Source organism: Rhinatrema bivittatum, chromosome 9 (genome assembly GCF_901001135.1).
Source record: "Rhinatrema bivittatum chromosome 9, aRhiBiv1.1, whole genome shotgun sequence".
NCBI classification, from domain to species: Eukaryota; Metazoa; Chordata; class Amphibia; order Gymnophiona; family Rhinatrematidae; genus Rhinatrema; species Rhinatrema bivittatum.
The window spans coordinates 129,177,392-129,200,693 of NC_042623.1; the positions used below are offsets into that span (position 1 = coordinate 129,177,392).

The 23,302-nt window shown below is 42.8% G+C and overlaps 1 protein-coding gene across 4 annotated transcripts in view; it reads left to right on the plus strand.

Annotated features, from left to right (window-relative positions):
• The window catches only part of MKRN1 (makorin ring finger protein 1), a 180,669-nt gene extending 157,761 nt beyond the window's left edge, over nt 1–22,908 (plus strand). For all 4 annotated transcript variants that reach the window (XM_029615775.1, XM_029615776.1, XM_029615778.1 and 1 more), the window contains 3 exons: nt 2,959–3,069; nt 21,700–21,841; nt 22,455–22,908. In XM_029615775.1, coding sequence (XP_029471635.1) covers nt 2,959–3,069; nt 21,700–21,841; nt 22,455–22,667 — 466 coding nt within the window. In that variant the 3' untranslated portion in view covers nt 22,668–22,908. The remainder of the gene's footprint in view (nt 1–2,958; nt 3,070–21,699; nt 21,842–22,454) is intronic.
• The last annotated feature ends 394 nt before the right edge of the window (nt 22,909–23,302 follow it).

Sequence of the window (23,302 nt, forward strand, 5' to 3'; positions counted from 1 at the left end):
TCTATTACAGGTAAGTAATTTAGCTTTCCGGTGGCTAAAAATATATATGCTGCGAAGCCTTTGCATAATTTTAGCTGCCCTGAGGAGGAGAGGTGTCATTCAGGCCAATTTACCCAGTTAATGGTTTTGAAACTGAGATGCTGTGGAGCCACGAATGTATGAGAAACCCTTGAGCATGTCTGAAAAAATTTGTTGGAAAGTATGAGGTGCTACCAGTCTCTGTGCTGTTTTTATTACTATAGAGTAACATAGCTACCCCTCTGGAATCCAGCTCCTCATTGATAAACAATGGAGTTGTGTGACTTGTTCTGCTGTTATCAGAGAATGCTTTTTACAACTAAGTAGTTTTCTTTACATACTTCTCCCCCATTTTTGCCTTGCTTGTCCTTAGTGAAAAGACTATATTCTGATATAATTATCTCTGTTATGGGACTCATTGAATCACATTTTGATGATGGCAAGAATATCTAAATTAGGGTTTTTTATTACCCTGACTATTAACATTTGCATTCATAACCTTCTGGAAATTTTGTCTTCCCTTATCTTCCTTCTGTAGGTCCCCTTATCTATCCTCAATAGTTTCCCTTTTGTTTGCTCGACCCTAGTTAATATTTTGGGAGTTTTTCTTTTTCATGGATCTATTTCTGCATTAGCTTGCTAAAATTTGAAATTTTACAGTAAATAGGAGGATCTACATTTTCAAAATATCTTGTAATACAATTTGTCACATAAAGTAGTTAATTGTCAGCAGCATGACAAGGGCCTACTTGTATAAATGTGGAAAGCATGCAGGTTGGCTGACTGCCCTCAAATTGATTTTCAGTCACCTAAAACTATGTATATTAAGTTCATAAATTTGATTTATAAAAGAGGAATTTCAGAGGCATATTTTGAATTTATGCACATAACTTACATTTTCAAAAACTATATTTGTAATCTTATGCCATTGTTTTGCAACGGGTGAAGTTAGGGGTATATATTTAGCTGCATAACAACCCAATATTCAAACACAATGTATGCACATACCTTGTTTGAAAATCATGTTTTGTGCATGCTTAAAAGTACATTTTTATCTTTTGCACTTAGGCGCAATACTGAAGGTTTACCTCAGTGTTACTGGATGATATGAGATCAGATGGTTACATCCCCTATCCAGTGAGCTTAGCATTTGAATGCAGCAACATTTACTGCTGGGAAGGGTGGGAGGAAGATCCTTAAATTACTAGGTAGGATTTTGACAAGGATATTTTATTAATTTTCAGGGAAAAGATATGCCTCTAGAGTGTCTAAAAAATGGTCTGCATTGCCATGTTGAGCCCAATAGGCATAGCATAAAATTGTGGGTACAACTGCACTAGCGAAAAACAATTTGTGGACCAGAAGTCTGAAATTTACATTAAATTTATGAATATGAAATTTGCCATGATGGTGGTGATTTATGAAATGACATCAGTGTTTTCTAATGTTATGATAGTGCCACAAATAACCATATGAGGGCTGATGGCACTTTTTAGGGATAATTGTCAAATCCAGTAATGTGCTTAAAACCTGGTTTTATGCATGTAAATTACCCTTTAAAAATTACTCAGCAGTGTGTACCTGTAAAAGTACACACAAAAGCAATTTTGCACATACTTTTATGTGCACTATAATGAGATGTGCTGAGGGAGAGAGCTGTTGGGGAAGGGACATGATTTACAAGTATACATTTGATTTTCAAAAGTATACATGTAAATATACCTGCACCAAGTTGCACCTGCACCCGAGCAGGTGTCATTTTCTTCTTGTATGTTGGCACTAGATCCATGCACACCTGCAGATTTCTAAGCCAATTTATGTGCATAAATCCATCTTGAAAATTCAGGCCAAAGTTTGAGGGTAAATAGTACCTGTAGACATTAACCTATGTGTGGGCTGTTTGAAAATTACATCTCCTATGCAGATAGGTTACACCAAAATGGTAAGGTAAAAGAAACAGGAAAAGACCCACCTTCTTCATGGCCTCCTTTCTCATGTTTTATCCCACAAGATGTAAACTGCTTTGAGTCCACTTGTGAAAGGAAAAAGGCAATATATAAGCTTAAGAATGAAATGGAATTAGTCACACTTGCACAAAGGCGATGATATCTGCCGCTCTCATGTTTTCCAAAAAACACTGAGGAACACCCTGCTTCCTCCTAGATTTTTCCTGATCTCCTCCTCCCCTTCCTTCTGTTCCATAACTTCCCTCACCTTCAGGTCGGCTTCTGCTTCTTTCTCCTACCTTTTTCCTGAACCCATTTTTCCTTTTTTTGTTCCTGTCTAGCCCTTTGTTCTTTTCTCCCCTTCTTCCTTTTGCCCTCATTGTTCCTCTTGTGCTCACAATCTATCCTCTTTGTTCTGTCTACTCTCTTCCTGTTCTTCCTTTACTCTTTTTTTTCCCTTTTTCCTTTCTCTTTGCTTTCTCCCTTTACTCTTTGTTCTCTCTTCACTTCACTTCTATTTACAAATAATGTGTACCATGCTGATGTTACAGAACAGATGCCTCTTCCTCCAACTTATTGGCTATGAACACTTGCACTGATAGTCAATAGGCAATGAGAAGAAGGAGCAGCAGCAGTTGTGAGAACAGTTCTGTTTACCTGCTTGCATGTGCTCTTCCTCCCACTCCGAGTCACTTGCTGACCTTTAAATCCACTCACCATTTGCAAGCAGGGTAAGCAGAAATTTCACACCCTGCAATAGATTTGCCATTGCTATCCTATAAACAAACTGTCAATTTTCTGTTGAAAAAGGAAGTGTACCTTATGGAATATAATAGTCCCTTTGTCTCCCCAGTTCCCTTCATCCTCCCAACGTAGGGGCAGGTGTTTAGATGCCAGATTGTGTGATAGTGATTTTTTTTCCCCGAGTCTATAAATCAAAAGAACAAACATGTTTTGTGGAATTCTGCAGTGCAGTCTGTTCATCATTTTGCAGATCCTGTCCAGAATGTCGAATCACCTCTAACTTTGTCATTCCAAGTGAGTACTGGGTGGAGGATAAGGAAGAGAAGCAGAAACTCATCCAGAAATACAAGGAGGCAATGAGGTATGAACAACAAAGCCCAGGAACTAGAAAAACACATACAACCAGCTAGATGAAAGTAGGGCTATATGTATAGTTATCCTTTTAATACAGCCATTTCCACACCCATACACACATCATCCTGACAGTCTATAATTAATCAAGCCACAGGAAATCATATCCGAAGGAATGTACATATAAAACACTTGCATCACTTGGCAAACAAATTATATATATATTCCCAGTTCTGCTGCATTCCTGCTTTTTAGTAACTTCTAGGCTTTAAAATAATAGTACTCAGATTCTTCATAGACAAGCAGGCATGAATTAGCCATAATGCATGGGTGATGTCATCCGGTGGTACTGACATGGACTCAATTCTCAGAGCTCAGTAAAAGACTTACTGAGCATGTGTATGATTTCATGCACCCAGCCTCGTGAGCCCGTCTTCACTGGAACTACCGCATGGACGTGTTCCTAGACTCTCTTATCGGCCTTTTCTCTCTGGTTTAGGGTTTTTTGCCTTGTTGCATCTTTTTCTCTTGCCACTGCCTCAGCAGACCCTGTGCAGAACTTTTTAGTTATAAGAAAAAAAGAAGCTTGCAGTCAGCAGTTTTAAGGGCTGAATCTGTGGGCGCTGAATATGATTTATAGATACCCAGTCTGTCTGTTATCTCTGCCTTAGCTTGGATTATGACTCTGCCAACTGTTATAGTTGTTGCCAGGTATCCCAGAGGGCACAGCAGTACTACACTCAGAAAGTGGAGGCTCTGCAGAGGGTGTCATCGGGTAAGAGCAAAAAAGCCTTGGAATGAGGTCAGGCAGCAGAGCTGCTCCTTTTCTAGATACCCTGTCCCTTATTATGTCAAAGCAGGATTCTCCTCCCTCTCTTTCCCATAAATCAGGGAAAGTTCTTTCCCACCACCTGCTACCTCCCCCAGATCTGCCACAAATCTGGGGTTGAGCGAGGTGCAGAAAGACACTGGCACTGGGTGAGATGCCCAGAAGAGTGCCAAAGCAACGTGAGGGATCTCTTCTGGGGCCATCTCCCTTGGTGCTAAAGAAACCAGTGCCATTGTCACAGGGTTCTGCTGGTACGGATGCCATCCCATGCCCAGAGAAGAGGTCTCTTTGATGCAGAAGCCTTCATCCTTTATGGCATGGAAAATCTCCATAGCGCCAGCCAGGGTGCTATCTGTCTCTTTGGCAGGGTGCGTACATACCAGATACAATCAGCCTCTCAGCACGGCAGGCTAAGGTCCCTTCAATATTATCAGAACAGAGTGCCCTGACATGCAAACACAAGTGTCTCTCCTCCATAGAAAATACAGCTATGGCACAAGAGGTGGCTTTACTGATGCCAACGATCAGATCTGGCACAGTCACTAAAAGATGGCACAGCCTGTATGGAGCACATCAGAACCAGATGCTTCAACAGTTGCAACCACTCTGGCTGCAAGCTCCTAATTGGCACCACTGGCATCAGCAGCCCTTAATGAAAGTAAACCACTCTGGGTTTCTGAAGAGGATGTCTTTCCTCCAACTCCAGCACAAATGTCCCTCAGCCTATAGGCGCCCAGCAAACTCCTCCATCGTTGTAGCCTGGCAATGGTAGAAGCACCAGCAGAAGCGCAGATCCCGCATCACGGTAGGAGGCTACCGTGATCCGGGAGAACAGCTAAAATAAAGGTACGTGGTGGGGGGGATCATAGAAGGTAAAAGGGGGGGGGGGATCTGGAGCCTGCGATATGTACTTTAAAAAATAAAAGGGGAAGTAGGAGCCAGGGGGTGCTGGGGGGACTCCCGGTCCTAATAATTTTTTTTTTAAACTGTGAAATGGGCCGTTTTGGGGAGGGGATGGCAAGTTATGCCCTGTAGGGGCCTTTACAACTCAGGTGGGAGAGAGGTGGGACACAGATTAGGACCTGTAGGCCTGCGATGTGAGGTTTTTTTTTTCTTTTTAAACCAGAACATAACCAACTATATTCAAAAGAACATCCGGTTATGCTTAAAGTTATCCAGCTATGGTTAGTCGGATAACTTTAATCGGCAATATTCAGTGGGTCATTTCTCTTTAGTAGCTGTTTTTTTCTATTCTGTCCTCTTATTGCTTAACATATCAGAAAGACCTGAAACCCCAACATCAGAATATATATGTGTGATGGATAAGTTCCCAAGATAACAATCAGACCGCATCATTCTTCAAAATGCGTTATGGCATTAATACATGCATTAACGCCATAATGCGTGCGAAAAATGCTATAGCACACGGCGCAAATGTTTTGGGGGGGCTGGGATCGGGGAGGATCTTTGGGCAGGAATTAGTTAAATTAGAGGACATAGCGCACCGTGCGATAGCATAACGCAAGCTATCGCACGGTCTTAATGCCAGAAATAACGACACTTTTTTCCCTGGCATTAAGCTGTGCTATATGGCCAAAATGGCTATAATGTAATTCGCGATAAATTTTTGGAACTGCATTTTGGCCATTTCTGGGCTTGAGGGGAGAGAGGAGTGGAGTAGAGAGAGAGAGAGAGCCACTGGGGAGGGCCTCACTGTGTGTACCTGTTTAAATCTCTATAGGAGGGCCGCCTAATAGGTCGAGGTGAGGTGTTAGTGGTGGTTTTGGGTTTAGGGGCCAGTTTCGCATGTAGAGTGAGACGTACGAACAGCACAGTACACCTTGGTGAAGATTTGACATCATTTGGATCATCATGCTAGGGTGAGAGAACATAGTACAAAATTTAATCTTTGTGAGACTTTCCTCACTCCAAATGATGTCAAATCTTCACCAAGATGTAATGTGCTGTTCGTACGTCTCACTCTACATGCGAAACTGGCCCCTAAATCCTAAATCCACCACTGACACCTCACCTCGACCTATTAGGCGGCCCTCCTATAGAGATTTAAATACTTAACTACTATGAGGGCCTTGTTGATAGTCTCTTTTCCTCTCTCTCTCTCCCAGGGCAGGATGTGAAAAGTAGGGTTTATTGCACTGCGTGGTAAACTTACCGCACAATGTGATAATACCGATGCGAAGCAATACGTTACCGCGGGATGCAGTAACTCCAAAATTTCCCTAAACACGCCCTTTTTTGTTAGCGCAGGTGTTATCACTGCATTATTAAGATTTTTTGATGAATCTAGGGGATAAAGTGCAGGCAGAACCCAGAACACTGGAGTTCCTAGTAATTTACAAGAAGTCACACTTGACTCCAACCTGTAAATTGGTGTTCCTAGGAGCCAGGGGTAGGCAACTCTGATCCCGGAGTGCCACAATTAGCCCTGGTTTTCGGGATGTCCACAATGAATATTTATGAGGTATATTTGCATATTCTGCCTCCACTGTCTGCAAATATATCTCATGCATATTCATTGTAGATATCCCAAAAATAAGACCTGCTTGTTGCACTTTAGGACTAGAGTTATGTGCCAGGCAAAGGCTGGTCGGCGCCATTTTGAATTATGACATCGACCCGCCAGAGGCCTAGGAGGTGTCCCCGAGCCACCACTGATCCACCAGGGTACCTTTTAAAGGTAAGGTGGGGTGACCTCCACTAATACCAGGGAGTAATTTTGAGCTAAGAGGGGTTTGGAAGGAGGTAATTAATTTTCTAGTGTCTGAGTGTGTGCCTTTGATTAAAAAAGAAGTTCAGGGGGAGGTAGGGAATTTCTTTTCTCATTTCTTTCTTTTCCTCATACCCACCCGTAAGCTCATTCTTTGATTTGTAAACTCTTATCTCATATAAGAGGACAACAATCCTTTCCACATCAAAATGCAGTCGGGGATTGATCTAGAACAAAGAAGGATCCTAGCCTTTTCAATTAGATTAATTGCCCCCCTTGCAGGTCATTGCCAAATAAACATTAAATACGTCATATAAATTTAAAGGACTCTGATTTACACATCCTCGCTCCCATAGCAACATAAATTAACTAGGAACTCAACAATATGAAGATGCAGACAGCAGTCCAGCAGTGAGATGGGGACCTTCCAGTCTTTTGCACAGAGTGCCACAGGTATTGATTATCTACCAGTTGGTGAGAGGTTGTATGTGGGCACCCAGTGCAAAGAGCTCCTGGCTCTCAGAAAACGAATCTGATCTCTGGAGGGTAGAGTAGCAAATTTTGAGGAGCTGAGGCAGACAGAGAGCCAGATCCCTACTCCAGTCTGGCAGCCCCTATGCTACTTTGGAGGAACAAGTTCACCTGGTCAGAGAGCATTATCCTGATGTAGCAGGAAGTGATCCTGAAGCATTATCCTCTTGCACCAAGGATGAGTATCCAAGGATAGTGCTCTAGGGTTAGGTTGGCTGTCATAGGTGATGATTCGGTTATTAGGAATGTAGATAGCTGGATGGCTGGTGGATGTGGAGATCACTTGGTAACCTGCCTGCCAGGTGTAAAGTTGGCAGACCTTACTCATCATCTTGATAAGATTTTTGACAGTGCTGGGGAAGAGCCGGCTGTGGTAGACCATGTGGGCAGCAACGATATAGGAAGGTATGGGCAGGGCCGGCGCTAACACTTTTGCTGCCCTGTGTGAACAATTACTGTACCTGCGCCCCCCCCCCCCCCTTCACCACGCCGTTCATTCATTTTCTATCCCAGGACCTCAAAAAAAGCCCAGCTCCCTTCAGTGATACAAACTTAAAAAACTGACACTATCCTCACCCCCCCCCCCCCCCCCCCCCCCCCCCCGAACTCATGGCTGGTGTAAGAGTATTAGGTGCCCTAGGTGAACCTTATAGCTTTGCACAATTCCCCCGCCCCATTCCACACACATAGTTATGCATTTATATTTTACATGAAAAATATCAAAGTACAGTATTCTACGGTAAAAATACTTACATTATATTTACATGCACTGTTGTGAAGCCAACCAGAAATCCCTGCAAAAAAGACACTTGGAACCCATATGCTATTAGCCCTATTATGATGTGCTGAGTGTGTACTTGACCCTCCAAAAGCCTTAAAACACTAATAAACTTCCTATTAGGAGAATACATCACTTCAGTCTCACATGCAGAACATAAACCTACCCTCATCAAATACAGAATAGAGCAACCATAAAGTAGAAATACAAACATGCAGACAAAAACTGAACTAGAAACCACAATAAGCCAGACACTCTATGCAGTGCAACAATGAAAAAAAACCAGAACCTTCACCATTCCTCAAATATCAAACAAAATCAAGAATAAAATAAATACATAATCATAATACTAAAAATATACTAATAATATTTCAAAAAAAGCTGATGAATAAAAGATCAACTAATTAAAAACTCACATACAAGTTTTTTAAATGTCCCAAACACCAATAAAATATTTCAAAACAGCAGACACAGCAAATAATACTTGAAAAATAAAACTAAAAAGAATTTTAAAAATTCATGCTCTCCATACTTGGGAATTTTGATTTCCAGTCACCCTGAGATTGTCATAGATTAATGGAAGAGGGATGCATAAACTTTCTATATATATATATACACACACACACACACACACACACACACACACACACAAGCTCATACATAAATATGCTCCCTCTGGGACAAGTCCGCAGGTGTTTCCAGCTTTTCTTTGGTTGGGATCTACCAGTAGCGTCAGATCCTCATCTTCATTTCAGCTGCTGGCAGGTTGGAATCCACTTACAGCACCCATTCTCTCTCTCTCTCTCACACACACCTCTCTTTGATACACATGCACACGCGCCTCTTATTCATACACACACCCACCACTTATTCATGCACACATGCACACACACCTCTCATTCATACACACACACACACACACACACACACACACCTCTCATTCATGCACTGAAGGCAGAACCCTCTCTCTTTCTTTTGCCAGCAACCTGGGAGCCTCTCTCGTTACTCTGCTGCCGCATGCCTTTTGGGGAGGCACCGATTGCTTCTTCTGGCACTGAAGCCCGTTCTGCTGCTTCCTCTGTGCAGGCCCCGTGGTATTAAATATTTACGGGGCTTCCAGTTCCTCCATGCTGATCTTGTACATCATGAGATCGGCATAGAGAAAGTGCTACTCTTGCAAATTTCCAAAAATAGCACATGCCAGACACCTGTGCTGTCTAATCTTAGTTTTCTAATTGGTTGGTCACAGGCTTTGTTTCCTCCTTCCCTTTCTTGGTATTTAGCCAATTCCTTTTATAGGGTCTCTCTTTTTTTTTTTTTCTGTTTCTTCTCTATCCACCTGTCTTCTACTTTTCTTCCCTAAAACACACACTCAGGCTCTCATTCTCATACGCTGTCTCTCTCACACCTACATGCACAGGCTCTCATACTCACATGCTGTCTCATACACACAGCTCTCACTCTCCAATGCACTCTCTCATACATAAATATACACTGTTTCTCCTTCACATGCTGTCTTTCTCATACACACAGGCTGTCATTCTCACATGCTGTTTCACACAAACACACAGGCTCTCACTCACATGCTAAGAACAAAAGTAATTGCCATACTGGGTCAGACCAAGAGTCCATCAAGCCCAGCATCCTGTTTCCAACAGTGGACAATCCAGGCTACAAGTACCTGGCAAGTACCCAAACAATAAGTAGATCCCATGCTACTGATGCCAGTAATAGCAGTGGCTATTCTCTAAGACAACTTGATTAATAGCAGTTAATGGACATCTGCTCCATGAACTTATCCAAACCTTTTTTTAAACCCAGCTACATTAACTGCATTAACCACATCCTCTGGCAACTAATTCCAGAGCTTAATTGTGCGTTGAGGGAAAAATAATTTTCTCCAAATAGTTTTAAATGTGCTACTAGCTAACTTCATGGAGTGACCCCTGTCCTTCTATTATCTGAAAGAGTAAATAACCAATTCACATTTACTCATTCTAGACCTCTCATGATTTTAAAGGCCTCCATCATATCTCCCTCAGCAGGCTCTTCTCCAAGCTGAACAGCCCTTACCTCTTTAGCCTTTCTTCATAGGGGAGTTGTTCCATCCCTTTATCATTTGTCGTCCTTCTCTGTACCTTCTCCATCATTTGTCGCCCTTCTCTGTATCTTCTATATCTTTTTTGAGATGCGGCAACCAGAATTGTACACATTACTCAAGGTGTGGTCTCACCATGGAGCGATACAGAGGCATGATGACATTTTCAATTTTATTCACCATTCCTTTCCTAATAATTCCTAACATTCTGTTTGCTTTTTTCACTGCTGCAGCTCACTGAGCTGACGATTTCAATGTATTATCCACTATGACGCCTAGATCTTTTTCCTGGGTGGTAGCTCTTAATATGGAACCTAACATCATGTAACTACAGCATGGAATAATTTTTCCCTATAATTATCACCTTGCACTTCTCCATATTAAATTTCATCTGCCATTTGGATGCCCAATCTTCCAGTCTCGCAAAGTCGTCCTGCAATTTATCACAGTCCTCTGAATAGTTATGTATCATTTGCAAATTTGATTACCTCACTCATCGAATATCTTTCCAGATCATTTATAAATATATCGAAAAGCACCATTCCAAGTACAGAATCCTGAAGCACTTCACTGTTTACCCTTTTCCACTGAGAAAATTGACCATTTAATCCTACTCTCTGTTTCCTGTCTTTCAAGCAGTTTGTAATCCACGAAAGGTTACTGCCTCCTATCCCATGACTTTTTAGTTTCCATAGAAGCCTCTCATGAGGGACTTTGTCAAACGCCTTCTGAAAATCCAAATACACTACATCTACTGGCTCACCTTTATCCATATGTTTATTAACCCCTTCAAAAAAAATGAAGCAGATTTGAAAGGTAAGACTTGCCTTGGGTAAATCCATGCTGACTGTGTTCCATTAAACCATGTTTTTCTAAATGCTCTTGTGATTTTCATCTTTAGAATAGTTTCCACTATTTTTCCCGGCTCTAAAGTCAGGCTCACTGGTCTATAATTTCCTGCAGAAATTTATTTTAAACTTCCTCCACATTATCCTGCTCTACATCCAAACAGGAGACTGGATGCATGCCCTGGATCTGAAAGATGTGTGCACTCACATGCCCATCAATCAGTCTCATTGGAAATACCTCAGGTTCAGGTGGATTACTCACATTACCAATACAAGGTTCTTCCCTTAGGGCTTTCAGTGGCCCCAGAGGTCTTTAGGAAATTCTTGGCAGTAGCAGCATCTCAACTTAATCACCAGGGGATTTGTGTCTTTCCTTACCTGGACAACTGGCTAGTGATGGGACCTTCCCAAGCAGGGATGTTGGACTCCTTGCAGAAAATGTTCCAGCTCCTTCAGTCACTACGGTTTATATTCAACTTTGCCAAGTCAAACCTTGTCCCTACCCAGAGAATCAAGTTCATTCGGGTGTGGATAGATTTAGTGGGGTTGGGGGGGGGGGGGGGGGAGCACATCAGATCAGGCACTTTGCTTCAAACACTGGTCCTAGAACTTACTCCTGGCCCGAGCAATACTGTTTATCCTTGGATGTATAGTGGCATGAGAATTCTCCAAAGGGTCTTCCACTCACAGTAGGATCAACTGCTTCAGCTCTTTCACACCCCTTGAAGGTTCCCATGGAGATGAAAACATCTCTTCTTTGATGGAGGGGGTAGGGGCTCCTCTTAGAATTCTACCTCATCAAGTAACGCAGGTGATGGATGCATCCATCAGAGGATGGATCTCTTCAAACTCGGGGGATTTGTTCAGCAACTTCTTTGAGCTACAAGCCATTTGACATGCATTGAGATTATTCTTGCATCTACTTCAGGGAAAGATAATTTTGATTCAACCCAACAACCTAGTGGCAATGTTCCACATGGTCAAACAAGGGACACAGGATCTTAGATCTTCTCTCAGGAATCTGAGAATTGGTACTGAGCTTGCAGTCACAGAGTTTTTCTCTAAGCATTTACCTTCCTAGGATCTCCAATGTGCTGGCAGATCTCCTCAGCAGGATTTTTTAACTGCACAAGTGGTCCCAGGGTGCAGTAGGCAAGGCTATTCAACCTTTACGGTCACCCATGAATCGACTTGTTCATGTAAGGAAGGAGGAATAGCCTAGTGGTTAAAACAGTGGACTATGAACCAGGAGACCAGGGTTCGGGTCCTGCTGTCGCTCCTTGTGACCTTGGGCAAGTCACTTTACCCTCAATTGCTTCAGGTACAAAAATTTAGATTGTAAGCCCTCTGGGGATAGAGAAATACCTACAGTACCAATATGATATCCCGATTGAGATCGAATGTCGGTATATAAAATAAAATAAATAAATGTGAGAGGACAACAGAAAAGTCAGACTTTGTTCTGTTCTTCAAAGCAAGTTCAGATTCACTCCAGATTGTTGTTTACTCAAGTGAGATGTAGATCTGCTGTATGCCTTTCTTCCACTTCTGTTGGTGGCAAGGATGGTACAGAAGGTACTCAAAGACTGGGTGCATCTTATCTCATTGCTCCAGTTTGGCTCTAGCAAGTGTTACTTACCTTGCCAGGCTATCAATCTGCCCACTGATCCTCCTGGGATCCAAAGTGACTCTACTAACTCAAGAGGAGGGTCATCTTTCATTTGAGCCTCCCCTCCTTTAGCTTGATGGCATGAATGTTAAGCACTCAATAATCTCATCATTGTCTCTGTCTATGGAGGTTGAGATCATTGTGATTTCAGCCAGAAAGCCATCTACCAGAATAGTGTTCAGAATTAAAGGGAAGCATTTTACATCTTGGTGCTAGGCAGGTTCCTTGAACCCATATGCCTGTGCTTCAGTACTTAATTTTCCCTCTTCTCATAAGGTATCAGTACATCATTAGTCAATGTGTATCTCAGTGCCATTACCACTCAAGTGGCTGGAAAGCCGATCTCCATCCATCCTCCAGTTTCGAAGTTCATGAAGGACTTGTGGCATATGAGACCTCTGGTTGTAAAGCCACTGGTGCTGTGGGATCTCAATTTCACCTTGGCACAACTGTTAAACTTCCCTACGACCCATTGGAGTCAATTTCCTTAAAGTTGCCTACCTAGAAAGTGGTATTTCTAGTCGTTATACTTCAGCTAGGAGACCGAACATTGGTTCATTACTCTTCATACCTGCAGTTTTTCCACAACAAGGCACTCTGCACTTACACTAAGTTTCTGTTAAAATGTGTTTTCTGCATTTAATTTGAATCAAGCCATTGTTTTGGCCATGGTCTTTCCAAAACATCATGCCCATAAAGGGGCGAATGTTCTCCATTCACTAGAGTTAGCCTATTATCCTAAGAGAACTCAGCCACATTGTTGAACTTCTCAACTTTTCGTCTCCTACAATCCTTATAGACTGAGAGTAGCTGTTGCCAAGCTTACATTGTCTAGCTGGCTAGCAGACTGTATCACAGTGTATCTGACTGGTCTCTAGATCTTACTTTGTCAAGGCTCATCAAGTAAGAACCATTAATGGCTCATCTAAAATCTGTGTCCAACGAAAACATTGCTTTGGTTTATATGTTAGAAAGATTATTAAATCACTAAACTAAACTAAAAGCTACAACTTGGTTATCAGTTCATACCTTCATTCCCTATTGGATAATCTTTCATGAAGTGACAGTAGCTTTGGACAAGCAGTTTTGGCACAGCCTGTTCACTCAGGAGTCCACTCTCCATAAGGGGGGTCTGGGTTGCTTTTTCAGTAAGTACTCTGCTTGCAGTCCTAAGCTTGGGACTCCACATGTGCCACGGTTAATTGAGCCCTGCTTGTTGATGGAAAAAGTGAGTTTGTTTACCATAAACAGGGTTCTCCAAAGACAGCAAGATGAACTGGCCATGTCTAATACCCACCTGCCTCCTTGCAGATTTGACTACCTAGCCAAAACTAAGCTCTACTATCAACTGAGGGGCTCACAAAGCAGCACATGCCCTGTAATTCCTGTTCATGCTCAGCAGTGAAAATTTATTGAGCTAGAGAAATGGGTCCATTCAGCACCGTCTGATGACATTACCCATGTTTCATGGCTAATTCATCCTGCTGTCTACAGAGAACCCTGTTTATGGTAAGCAAACTTGCTGTACAGTCTTGAATTGTATATAATAAAACAGAAAGGGGGTGGGGACAAGATGGCCGCGAGCTGTAGATGCCATGCTGCTGTGCCTTACTTCATTTCCATTCGATTCTTGTTTTTCTTTTGAAATGCCACTGAAAAGGAAGGGGAAAGTTCGGGTTTTTCCCACTGACCCCCCTTTCCCTCCAGCCAGCAGTCTATTCTTACCTTTGTGTCTCCAGTGGACCCTTTGATTTGCTCCGGAGGTGTGCTCTCCGATGTGGCACTCAGCAAGGGAGCGTCGGTGCTGCTAGGGGGCAAGGTTTCTCTCAACCCACGTGAGCAGGCTTCTCCACTGGCAGCACGACAAGCGCGATCTGATGATGCCGCCGAAGCGATGGCTGCTGTTCCATCGCTGAATTTGGTGTTGATGGGAGCCGAAGATCCTGTCTCGTCAGTTCCTACTACTTCAGTGGGTTTAGATTGTGCTGCAGTTTCTGGAGTGTCTATTCCTCTGCGTTTATCCGGAGATCAGGCTTCTTCTTCACCTATGCCTTCAGTATTGGCTGCTCTTCCTTCGCAGTTCTCTCTTCAGCTACCAACTAGGCCTGCAGTAATAACTCTGGATTCCTTGTGGGACTTGATGGAGAGCTTTGCTAAAATTTTGTCCTTTCCTATTTCCAAACTTGTTTTAGTTACTTCCAAATTGGATCCCCTGGTTGCGCCACATGAAAGTATTCTCCGGGGCCATTCCAGGTGACTTGCTAATATTCAATCGGATGTTGGTAAAATTCAGGCAGTTCAATCCACCTCAATTTGGAACATGGGTGTCCTTTCATGTTGGCTTGAGTTGATAGAAATTTCTTCTCGCTATTTAAACCTTTGAATTTTGAATTTTCCTAAGGTTCTTGGTGAACTTCCATTGACTACCTTAACATGATATTTCATTTCAGTTTTGGGAAGTCCACAAGATGAACTTTCCTCTATTAATAAGCTAATTTTCCTGCCTTTGCCTGTTTCAGCGAATTTTCCATCTGGGAACCAACCTCCTCTTTTGAATCTCACTGAATTCCTGGAGTCATCTGACCAAGATATATTAGACCGTGCTACTTTGCTTGTTTCTTTCACACTAGAATCTTATCTTTCTAATGTCTCTATATTTTAGAAAGTTAAATGTTTCTTTTCATGGACAAACTTTACGTATCTTCCCTGATATTTTCAGGTCTACTCAGCTTAGGAAGAAAGGTTTTATTGCTTAAGGAAAGATACTTTGATTTTGGGTGCCTCTTTTCTACTATGGTACCTCTGTAAATGTATTGTTAAATTTTGGTCTGCTACTTTTGGGTTTTTTGCTCCTGAACAGTTACAATATTTCCTTAATGCCAGGAAAACATTTACCTCTTCTCCTGTCCCCTCTGATCCTTAGTATTTTTGAGCCTTTTAGTTAGAATAATGAAGGGTCCTTGGACTCGTTATAAGCATTTCTTTTTTTTTTCTTTTCCTTTTTTCTCCCTTTTATTTCATCCCCCTTTTTCCTAAGTTTCTTTTTTGTTGGGAAGACATCTTTATCAAATATGCTACTTTTTGTCCTCCTTGGATAATTATCTGATTTTTTTTTTGTTTGTAATTATTTTTATTAGAGCTTCAAATCACCAATTATCTGATTTTAATTTACCTGTTTTGATGTTATCTAGATTTTTTTTCTTCCACTTTTTTGTAATTGTCTTCACTAATTTCAGTTGTACAAAGATTGCTGTATGCTTTGTATACTTAAAATTGCAAAAATAAAAAGTTAAAAAAAAAGCTTAGTGGACAGAATAATAAAACAGAGAAAAGAAATTATTAAATCCTCTTCTTTTTTTTTTTGGGTTTTAAAGATTTTATTGCTCATATTTGCATCAATACAAAAAGATAACAAGTTAACGTAACAGTTGCATGTAACTGACATCAAAGAACACCTGAATATACATAGCAATAAAACATCAGATATCAATTGAGAGTACTGTGTTTTATGATATAGCATTACCAACCAACCGGAACGTGCAGTACCAGATGAAGAACCCTAATCCCTCCCCACTCCCCCCTCCCTCCCCCCTCCCCCCATCAGCCATTTGTATATAAGTGATAAGATATAAGCAAGGTATACTTGCTAGTAAATGGATCCTAAGGTGCCCCGACCAGGGCAAGGAACGCCGTATGCAAGATTACCTAAGTAGTGAGTGAAAATATAAAAAAGCAGAAAGCCCATGCTCCCAACAACTCGCCGGACAGCTTTTAAACCTGGACAGCACTATCCAACCATTTCCGCCACTCAGAGTATTTACGCCAAACATTGCGGAATCTTCCCACTGTGTGTCGAAGATGTGCTGTAATTTCTGCAAGTCTATATATGTGTTCCACTTTGCTTTGAATTTCCCCCAGCGTAGGGACCTGAGACGATTTCCATCGTCTAGCTATTTCTATTCTGGATGCCGAAAATATATAATTAGCCATGGTATCAGGATGATCCTTCCCCACATTCAAAGGAAACCCCAGCAGAGCCTGGTGTGGTAAAATGTGAATAGGGACCCTGTAAATCTGAGTCAGCCAGAGTTCCACTTGTGACCACAATGGTTGCAATACTACGCATTCCCACCACATATGAAAAAAACTACCAGTGGCCGAACATCCCCTCCAACATTGTGGAGAACAGGAAGGATACATGCGGTGTAACTGCTCAGGAGAATAATACCATCTCAACACCAGCTTCCAGGCATTTTCAATAATGTGTGAAGCTATTAAGCCTTTACCCATTTGAGAAAAAAGCTTCTCCCAGACCCCCTGCTCGAAGGTGCGATGGAAGTCAGCTTCCCAAGCTATCACATATGTGGGTTTCTGGAAGGTTTCCCTCCCCAAAAAAGCATATACATTCGATAATAATTTAGTCGTTTGATGTGTATTCAAACATAAACGTTCAAAATCAGATTTCCCGTGCCCTAAGTGCCCCTGTAAATGATGAGACTGAGCAAAATGACGGAGCTGTAGATATAAATAAACATCAGAGGCCGCCAAATCATATTGTTGTTGTAGGGCCCGGAAGCTTAACAAATTCTGTGCTCCCCATAACTGCCCCCAATATCGAATGCCCTTTGCGGCCCACCCTTGGAAGGCCTGACTTTCGAATCCGGGGGTAAAGAGAGAGTTAGCATACAAATATGTACTATGATGAAATTCCTGACTACCCACCAGCCAGGATTTTTTTTGTTTCCCATAACTGTAGGGGAAGTACCATGGATGGCGGCAAAATATTTGAAGGTTGTAGCACCCAGGTCTTCTTAGGCTGCCAAAGAAGACTACACAATGGGACGGAAGCCATTAATTGCTGGCTAAACACTAGCCAAGGTTTCTGCGTAAAACTCCTATGCCAATCAACCAGCGTTTTGAATCTAGCTGCTAGGTAGTATCTTTCTAAATTGGGTATACCCAAGCCGCCCTGAGACTTATTTCTGTAAAGAATCTTACGAGCCACTCTGGGTCTGCGACCCCCCCAGGTATAAAATAACAGGCGTTTCTGCCACATAATGAGGCTGTGCTTAGGTATAGCTAAGGGAAGCGTTTGAAACAAATACAAAAATTTGGGCAGAATCATCATTTTTACGGCTGCTATGCGGCCAAACCAAGAAATCCTGTATCGATTCCATTCCTCCAAATCCTTATTGATCTGGGCCCATAATTTATCATAATTGAGCTTTATCATATCCAGCGTTGCACTAATATGTACACCTAAATATTTAAGGCTAGTGGGAGCCCATCGAAATCTAAATTTTCCCCTCAAGGACTGCTCCATGTCAGCTGATACATTGACATTAAGCAACTCCGATTTGTCCCAGTTTATGCGGAATCCCGAGACCTTGCCAAAAGCCTGAAGAGTTTGGGAAACTAGGGGAAGTGACTGCTCCCGGTTGGTGACCAAAATCATAATATCATCCGCGAAAAGTGATATCTTGGAGGAGAAATCACCCACCTGTACCCCTGAAATTCCCGGATTTTCCCGAATTTTATTGGCCAAAGGCTCTAGAAAAATAGCAAACAGCAGTGGGGAAAGGGGACACCCCTGCCTCGTACCTCTGTAGACCGTAAAGGTAGAGGAATAGCCCCCATTAACCTTGACACATGCCAAGGGATTCTGGTAAAGTCGGTGAAGCCACTGTAAAAAATTTGGTCCAAAATTCATGCGTTGTAATAAGGTAAATAAGTATGGCCAATGAACTATATCAAAGGCTTTCTCGGCATCAACCGAGAGAGCCACCGCTGGTATCCGACGTTGTTTGACCCACCACATCATGTCTAATATTTTATGCACATTATCACTGGCCTGCCTACCTGGAATGAATCCAGCCTGATCCGGATGAATAATCCGGGACAGAAACCCATTTAGCCGATTGGCTAAAATCTTAGCCAGGATCTTCAGATCAATATTGATAAGAGATATTGGTCTGTAAGACCCGCACACCGTAGGGTCCCTACCAGGTTTAGCCAAGATCGTAATACCCGCCGTATTAGCCGACGGGGAAAGCGATTGCCCTTCCCTCAGAGACTTAAACAATTTGGCTAAGAGAGGGGCGAGCTGGGGGGCAAATTGTTTATAGAATCTCCCCGTAAACCCATCTAGGCCAGGTGTCTTTCCAGGTTTGAGATTTTGAATGACTTTCTTAATTTCAAGTTCAGAAATATCCTTCTCTAGGATGGCCTGCTGCGCGGGTTCTAGGGCGATCAAGTCTGCATGCCTCAAATACTCCTCGATGGCGCTCTGTGTGATCTGCCCATTAGCAGCATATAATTCAGAATAAAATTGCTGAAAACGCTGCCTAATCTCCTTGCCCATAGATAACATAGTGCCCTCCTGACTTTTAATTTTAACAACGGTCGCCTGGTCCTGTCTGCGTTTCAATTTCCGAGCCAATAATTTCCCCGCCCTGTTGCCCCCTTCAAAATATTTTTGTTGTGTCCGTTCAAGCTGAAATGCGATAGCAGCAGCATCAATGGACGCTATTTGCGTACGTACAGCCTCAAGGGACGCAAGAACACCCCTTCTCTTTGGATCACGTTTGTGAATGTTCGCTAGCTCCGCCAACCGACGCACTAAGCGCTCGCGTTCTGCAATTCGTTGGCGTTTAACATAAGATGCTTGAGCTATGAATTTCCCCCGTAAGACCACTTTTAAACAGTCCCAAAGCGTGCCAGCAGTCACCTCACCATCATCATTAAATGTTAAATAATCCTGAATTTCTTGTTCCATAGAGGTAACAAAACCCGGGTCATTGAGAAGAGAATCATTTAATTTCCAGTAGTGTACCCCTCGATCATATTCGTTAAACTGTAATGAAAACCAAATGGGGGCATGGTCCGACCACACAATGGCTTCTATATCTACATCCGTCACCCGAGGTAACAGGCTTCTACTGCCAAAAAACATATCAATCCTGGAATAGCTATTATGTGGGGTGGAGTAGAACGTGTAGTGTCTAGATTTTGGAAATCGAGTTCGCCAAATATCCATAAGGCCCATGTCGGCTATCAAACCCTTAAGCGCCCGTCTAGCCAGCTTAGGATCCGAACTATGCCCTGTGGAGGTATCCTTGCTCGGGTCCAGAGACAGATTAAAGTCCCCACCTAGAATAATAGAGCCCTCAAGTTTAGAAGCCAAAGTGTGATGTAGGGATTGAAAAAAATCCGCCTTTTGAGCAGTGGGCCCATATATGGAGACCAAAGATAAAATTTCTCCCCCAAGCTCAATCTTTATCATAACCATGCGCCCGGAAGGATCTGTAATCGATTGAATTCAAAATGAACATCTTTATGCAATAAGATTCCCACCCCCGAATACCTTGAAGAAGGAGTGGCAGCAGCCTAGTATTGATAAGGATACTTAGGATGTTTCATCAGGCCCAAATAACGTTTTCGGAGATGGGTTTCTTGGAGGAATACCACAGCGGCCTGTAGCCTCTCTAATTCCTTAAACAATAATTTGCGCTTCCCTGGGCTGTTAAGCCCTTTAGTATTAAGAGAAAAAAATTTAAAGCTAACCATTAGAAGACATGTTCCCTCCTATCCCGCTTCCTCCCCCCAGGACACCACCGCCCAGGATCCACATTTTAGAAAAAAGAATCTTATCTGCAATATCAGAAGCCTTCCCCTCAGATCCCCTACCCCCCCCCTCCTCCCCCCTCACACCCATAAGCACAAACCCTGTGCTCCTAAGGATCATGGAGGAAATCATCGTCACTCCTCATGGCACCAACACGGGTGGCAAATTTAAACGTGAAGTAACCACCACGTTTGTTGCGGACAATCAGAGCAGAAGTCTAGCAAATATTGAAACCCAAACTCAGCTAGTCCCCATTGTCCGTCGCAGGATCATTCTCAGGATTCCGCTGAAGCCGTCGGCGTCCCTTGGGTACTCGCTGCCAGCGAGGCTGGGAGTTGATTGTAGTTGCAATATGGGTCAGGGTGGCACCGGTTCCTTTCGCCACGGGCGGTACTGTGATAATAATACCTGCCTCCTTCAAGATCGCACTAGCCTCCAGGACAGTCTTAACGCGGTGTGTAGAGCCCTGAAGCATAAAGGACAGGCCTCCAGGGTAAAGCCAGCGGTACCGGATATTAGCCTCCTGGAGTTTAGTAGTGACACAGCGAAATTCTTGTCGTTTTTTTAGAGTAGCGGAGGATAAATCAGCAAAAATAGCAATGTCTTGGCCCTCCCAACTCCACATGCGCTTTCGGCGAGAGATATTGAAGAGCTTTTCTTTCAAAGTGAAGGAGTGGAAGCAGACCACTATGTCCCTGGGTCTGTTGGCAAGTTTGGGTCCCAGTGCTCTATGCGCCCTGTCCAAAAGAATAGTAGGCATGGTGGTGTCTTTCAGGGATTCTTCATTTTCCCATAGATACGCAGCGATGCGTTCCACCACAGCAAAGCAGTCCCCATACTCCTCTGTTTCCAGGACCCCTCGGATCCGGAGGTTATTCCTCCGGCTCCGGTTTTCCATATCTTCCACTTTGTCAGCTAGGGTCTGGTAAGCCACTTGCAAATTCTGATGACCAATTTGCAGCTGAGTCCAGCCCTCCCCTTGGGTGTCTAACCTGAGCTCAGCTTCATCCACCCTCCTGCCCAGCTCTGCCGTTTCTTCTTTCATATCTGCTATGAGGTTGGTAATTTCAGCTTTATAATTTTTAATATCCTGCCTCAGTTTGATGAACCAACCTCGAATTTCATCCCGAAAAGGTTCCGAGACTTCAGGGGTCCGCGTGGCCGATGTCCCCTCCTCACTCTCCGATAGCGGGTGCTCCGACGCCATTTTGAGATTTTCGCCGCTGTGGTCTCCGGCGTCCCGGGAGTAAGAAAACTTTTTTAAATCGCTGATCTTGCGTTTTGTCGTCATACCTTGCTGGGCAAAAGCCCTGCAGCTCACGATTGCGCTAATTTTAAAGAAAAAAATCGCCAATTTTCGCGCGGTGGTAGCGTTTTTTCCCCGAGGTGCTCACGGAGCAGCAAAGCTAAGCTGCTCGCATGAGGGGTGACGTCACTTCCTCCTAAATCCTCTTCTAGCACCATAATTTATTCATACAGTGTAGCGTGAAGGGAAAGTAGCACCAACTTCTTTCTACCTTCGTTTTTCTTTCCAGCAACAAGTCCTGCAGGTATTTTGATGAAGGGCGTGGCAGCTGCCCGTTTGGAGGGAATTGTTTTTATAAACATGCATATCCTGATGGCCGCCTTGAGGAACCACAGCCACGGAGGAAAGCAGGAACTTCAAGGAGATATCAGGTGGGTCTCATTGTGAGATGTTAAGAGATATGAGCCATGCACTGAAGCTTCTTTCTTAATGTTCAGACCTCTCTCCTTATTCCTTCACATCTATCTCTTATCAGGGATCCATCATGTGTCCGTATTCCTTTGTCTAGCTCTCAGTGAGAAACTACAATTCATGGGCTTTCTCTCCTTTAAATGCTAGGAATTCTTTTTTAAATCATGCGATGGGCAGCACATAGCACATGCAAATAACGTCTGTGCTCATTTGGGCTGTTTTAATTGAGTAGGAAGCAGTGCTGTGCTGAGAGGGGCTCATGGGAGCCTATTGTTAAATTGTTTTATGAATTGTTTTCCCTCATACATTCAGGTATCTCATGAATGTACTGGAACAGAGATCATCTTGATAAAAGAAAACTGACACCACCTCACTAGGGGAACATGTGGCAGCTCTCTGCTTTACATGTTCCAGGCAGTATGATACTGAACTCACACAGGGCACTGATGCATACACTTATTTCAGTCATGTACAGTTCAGGAATAAAATGTCAAATAATATATCTAAAACTGAGAAATTTAAACTAGTTTTAGTGTAAGGTTTACATAAACTAATCTCTATACTCTCTTGTAGACCCAGAGACAGAACCACATCTGGGAGTTCATAGAAGAGCAAGAGGATAGTAATTTTTTTGAAAATGATGGGGACGATATGGTGACCTTCGAACTAGGTGAGATGCTGCTCATGTTACTTGCAGCAGGCACTGATGATGACCTCACAGACTCAGAAGACGAGTGGGACTTGTTTCATGAGGAACTGGACGATTATTATGACTTAGATCTATAGCACCTATTAATGGAGTTTGGATTGTCTGCTTAACTTAACAGTAGCTATTTCCTATGGTGTTGTGGCAGTGCCTGTGTTTGTCCTAGGCAGGCTTATCAATTCCAGGTGCTACTCTAAGTAATTTTAGCCAGGATCTGCCCCAATACCCCTGCTTTCCTCCCCAGCCTTCTTTGTTTCTCAAAAGTGTATTTGCTCCCATGTTGTTTGCAAAATATGAAGTAAATAAAACTTTTAAAAATTACATTCTGTAAAACAAATTTATGTTCAGTTAATTTTGATATATGGTATCCGTTCTCAGGTGGTGTCAGGTTTTTACAGTGATAAAGTATATGCTCTGGGATCTAGGTTAGAAATTGGCCTTTTCAATCAGTGTATCTAGGAGGTACTGTATATATTGTAAATGGTTGTGCCTAATTCTCAATCTCTGTTTCCTGTTTGAAATACTAAACATTCCTTCACCTCATGGTTCTACCATCCTCTGGCAATGGATTTCCCCTCACTGCTCCTGGTATCATCTGTCTGAAGACCTAAGGATCTCCCTTCTGTGCTCCTCTCTCATAATTTCCTCTGTCTGGAGACTTCTAATTGTGTTCTTTTCATATTGTTCTCTTCCTAGAGCTCTAGTATGTGTCTTT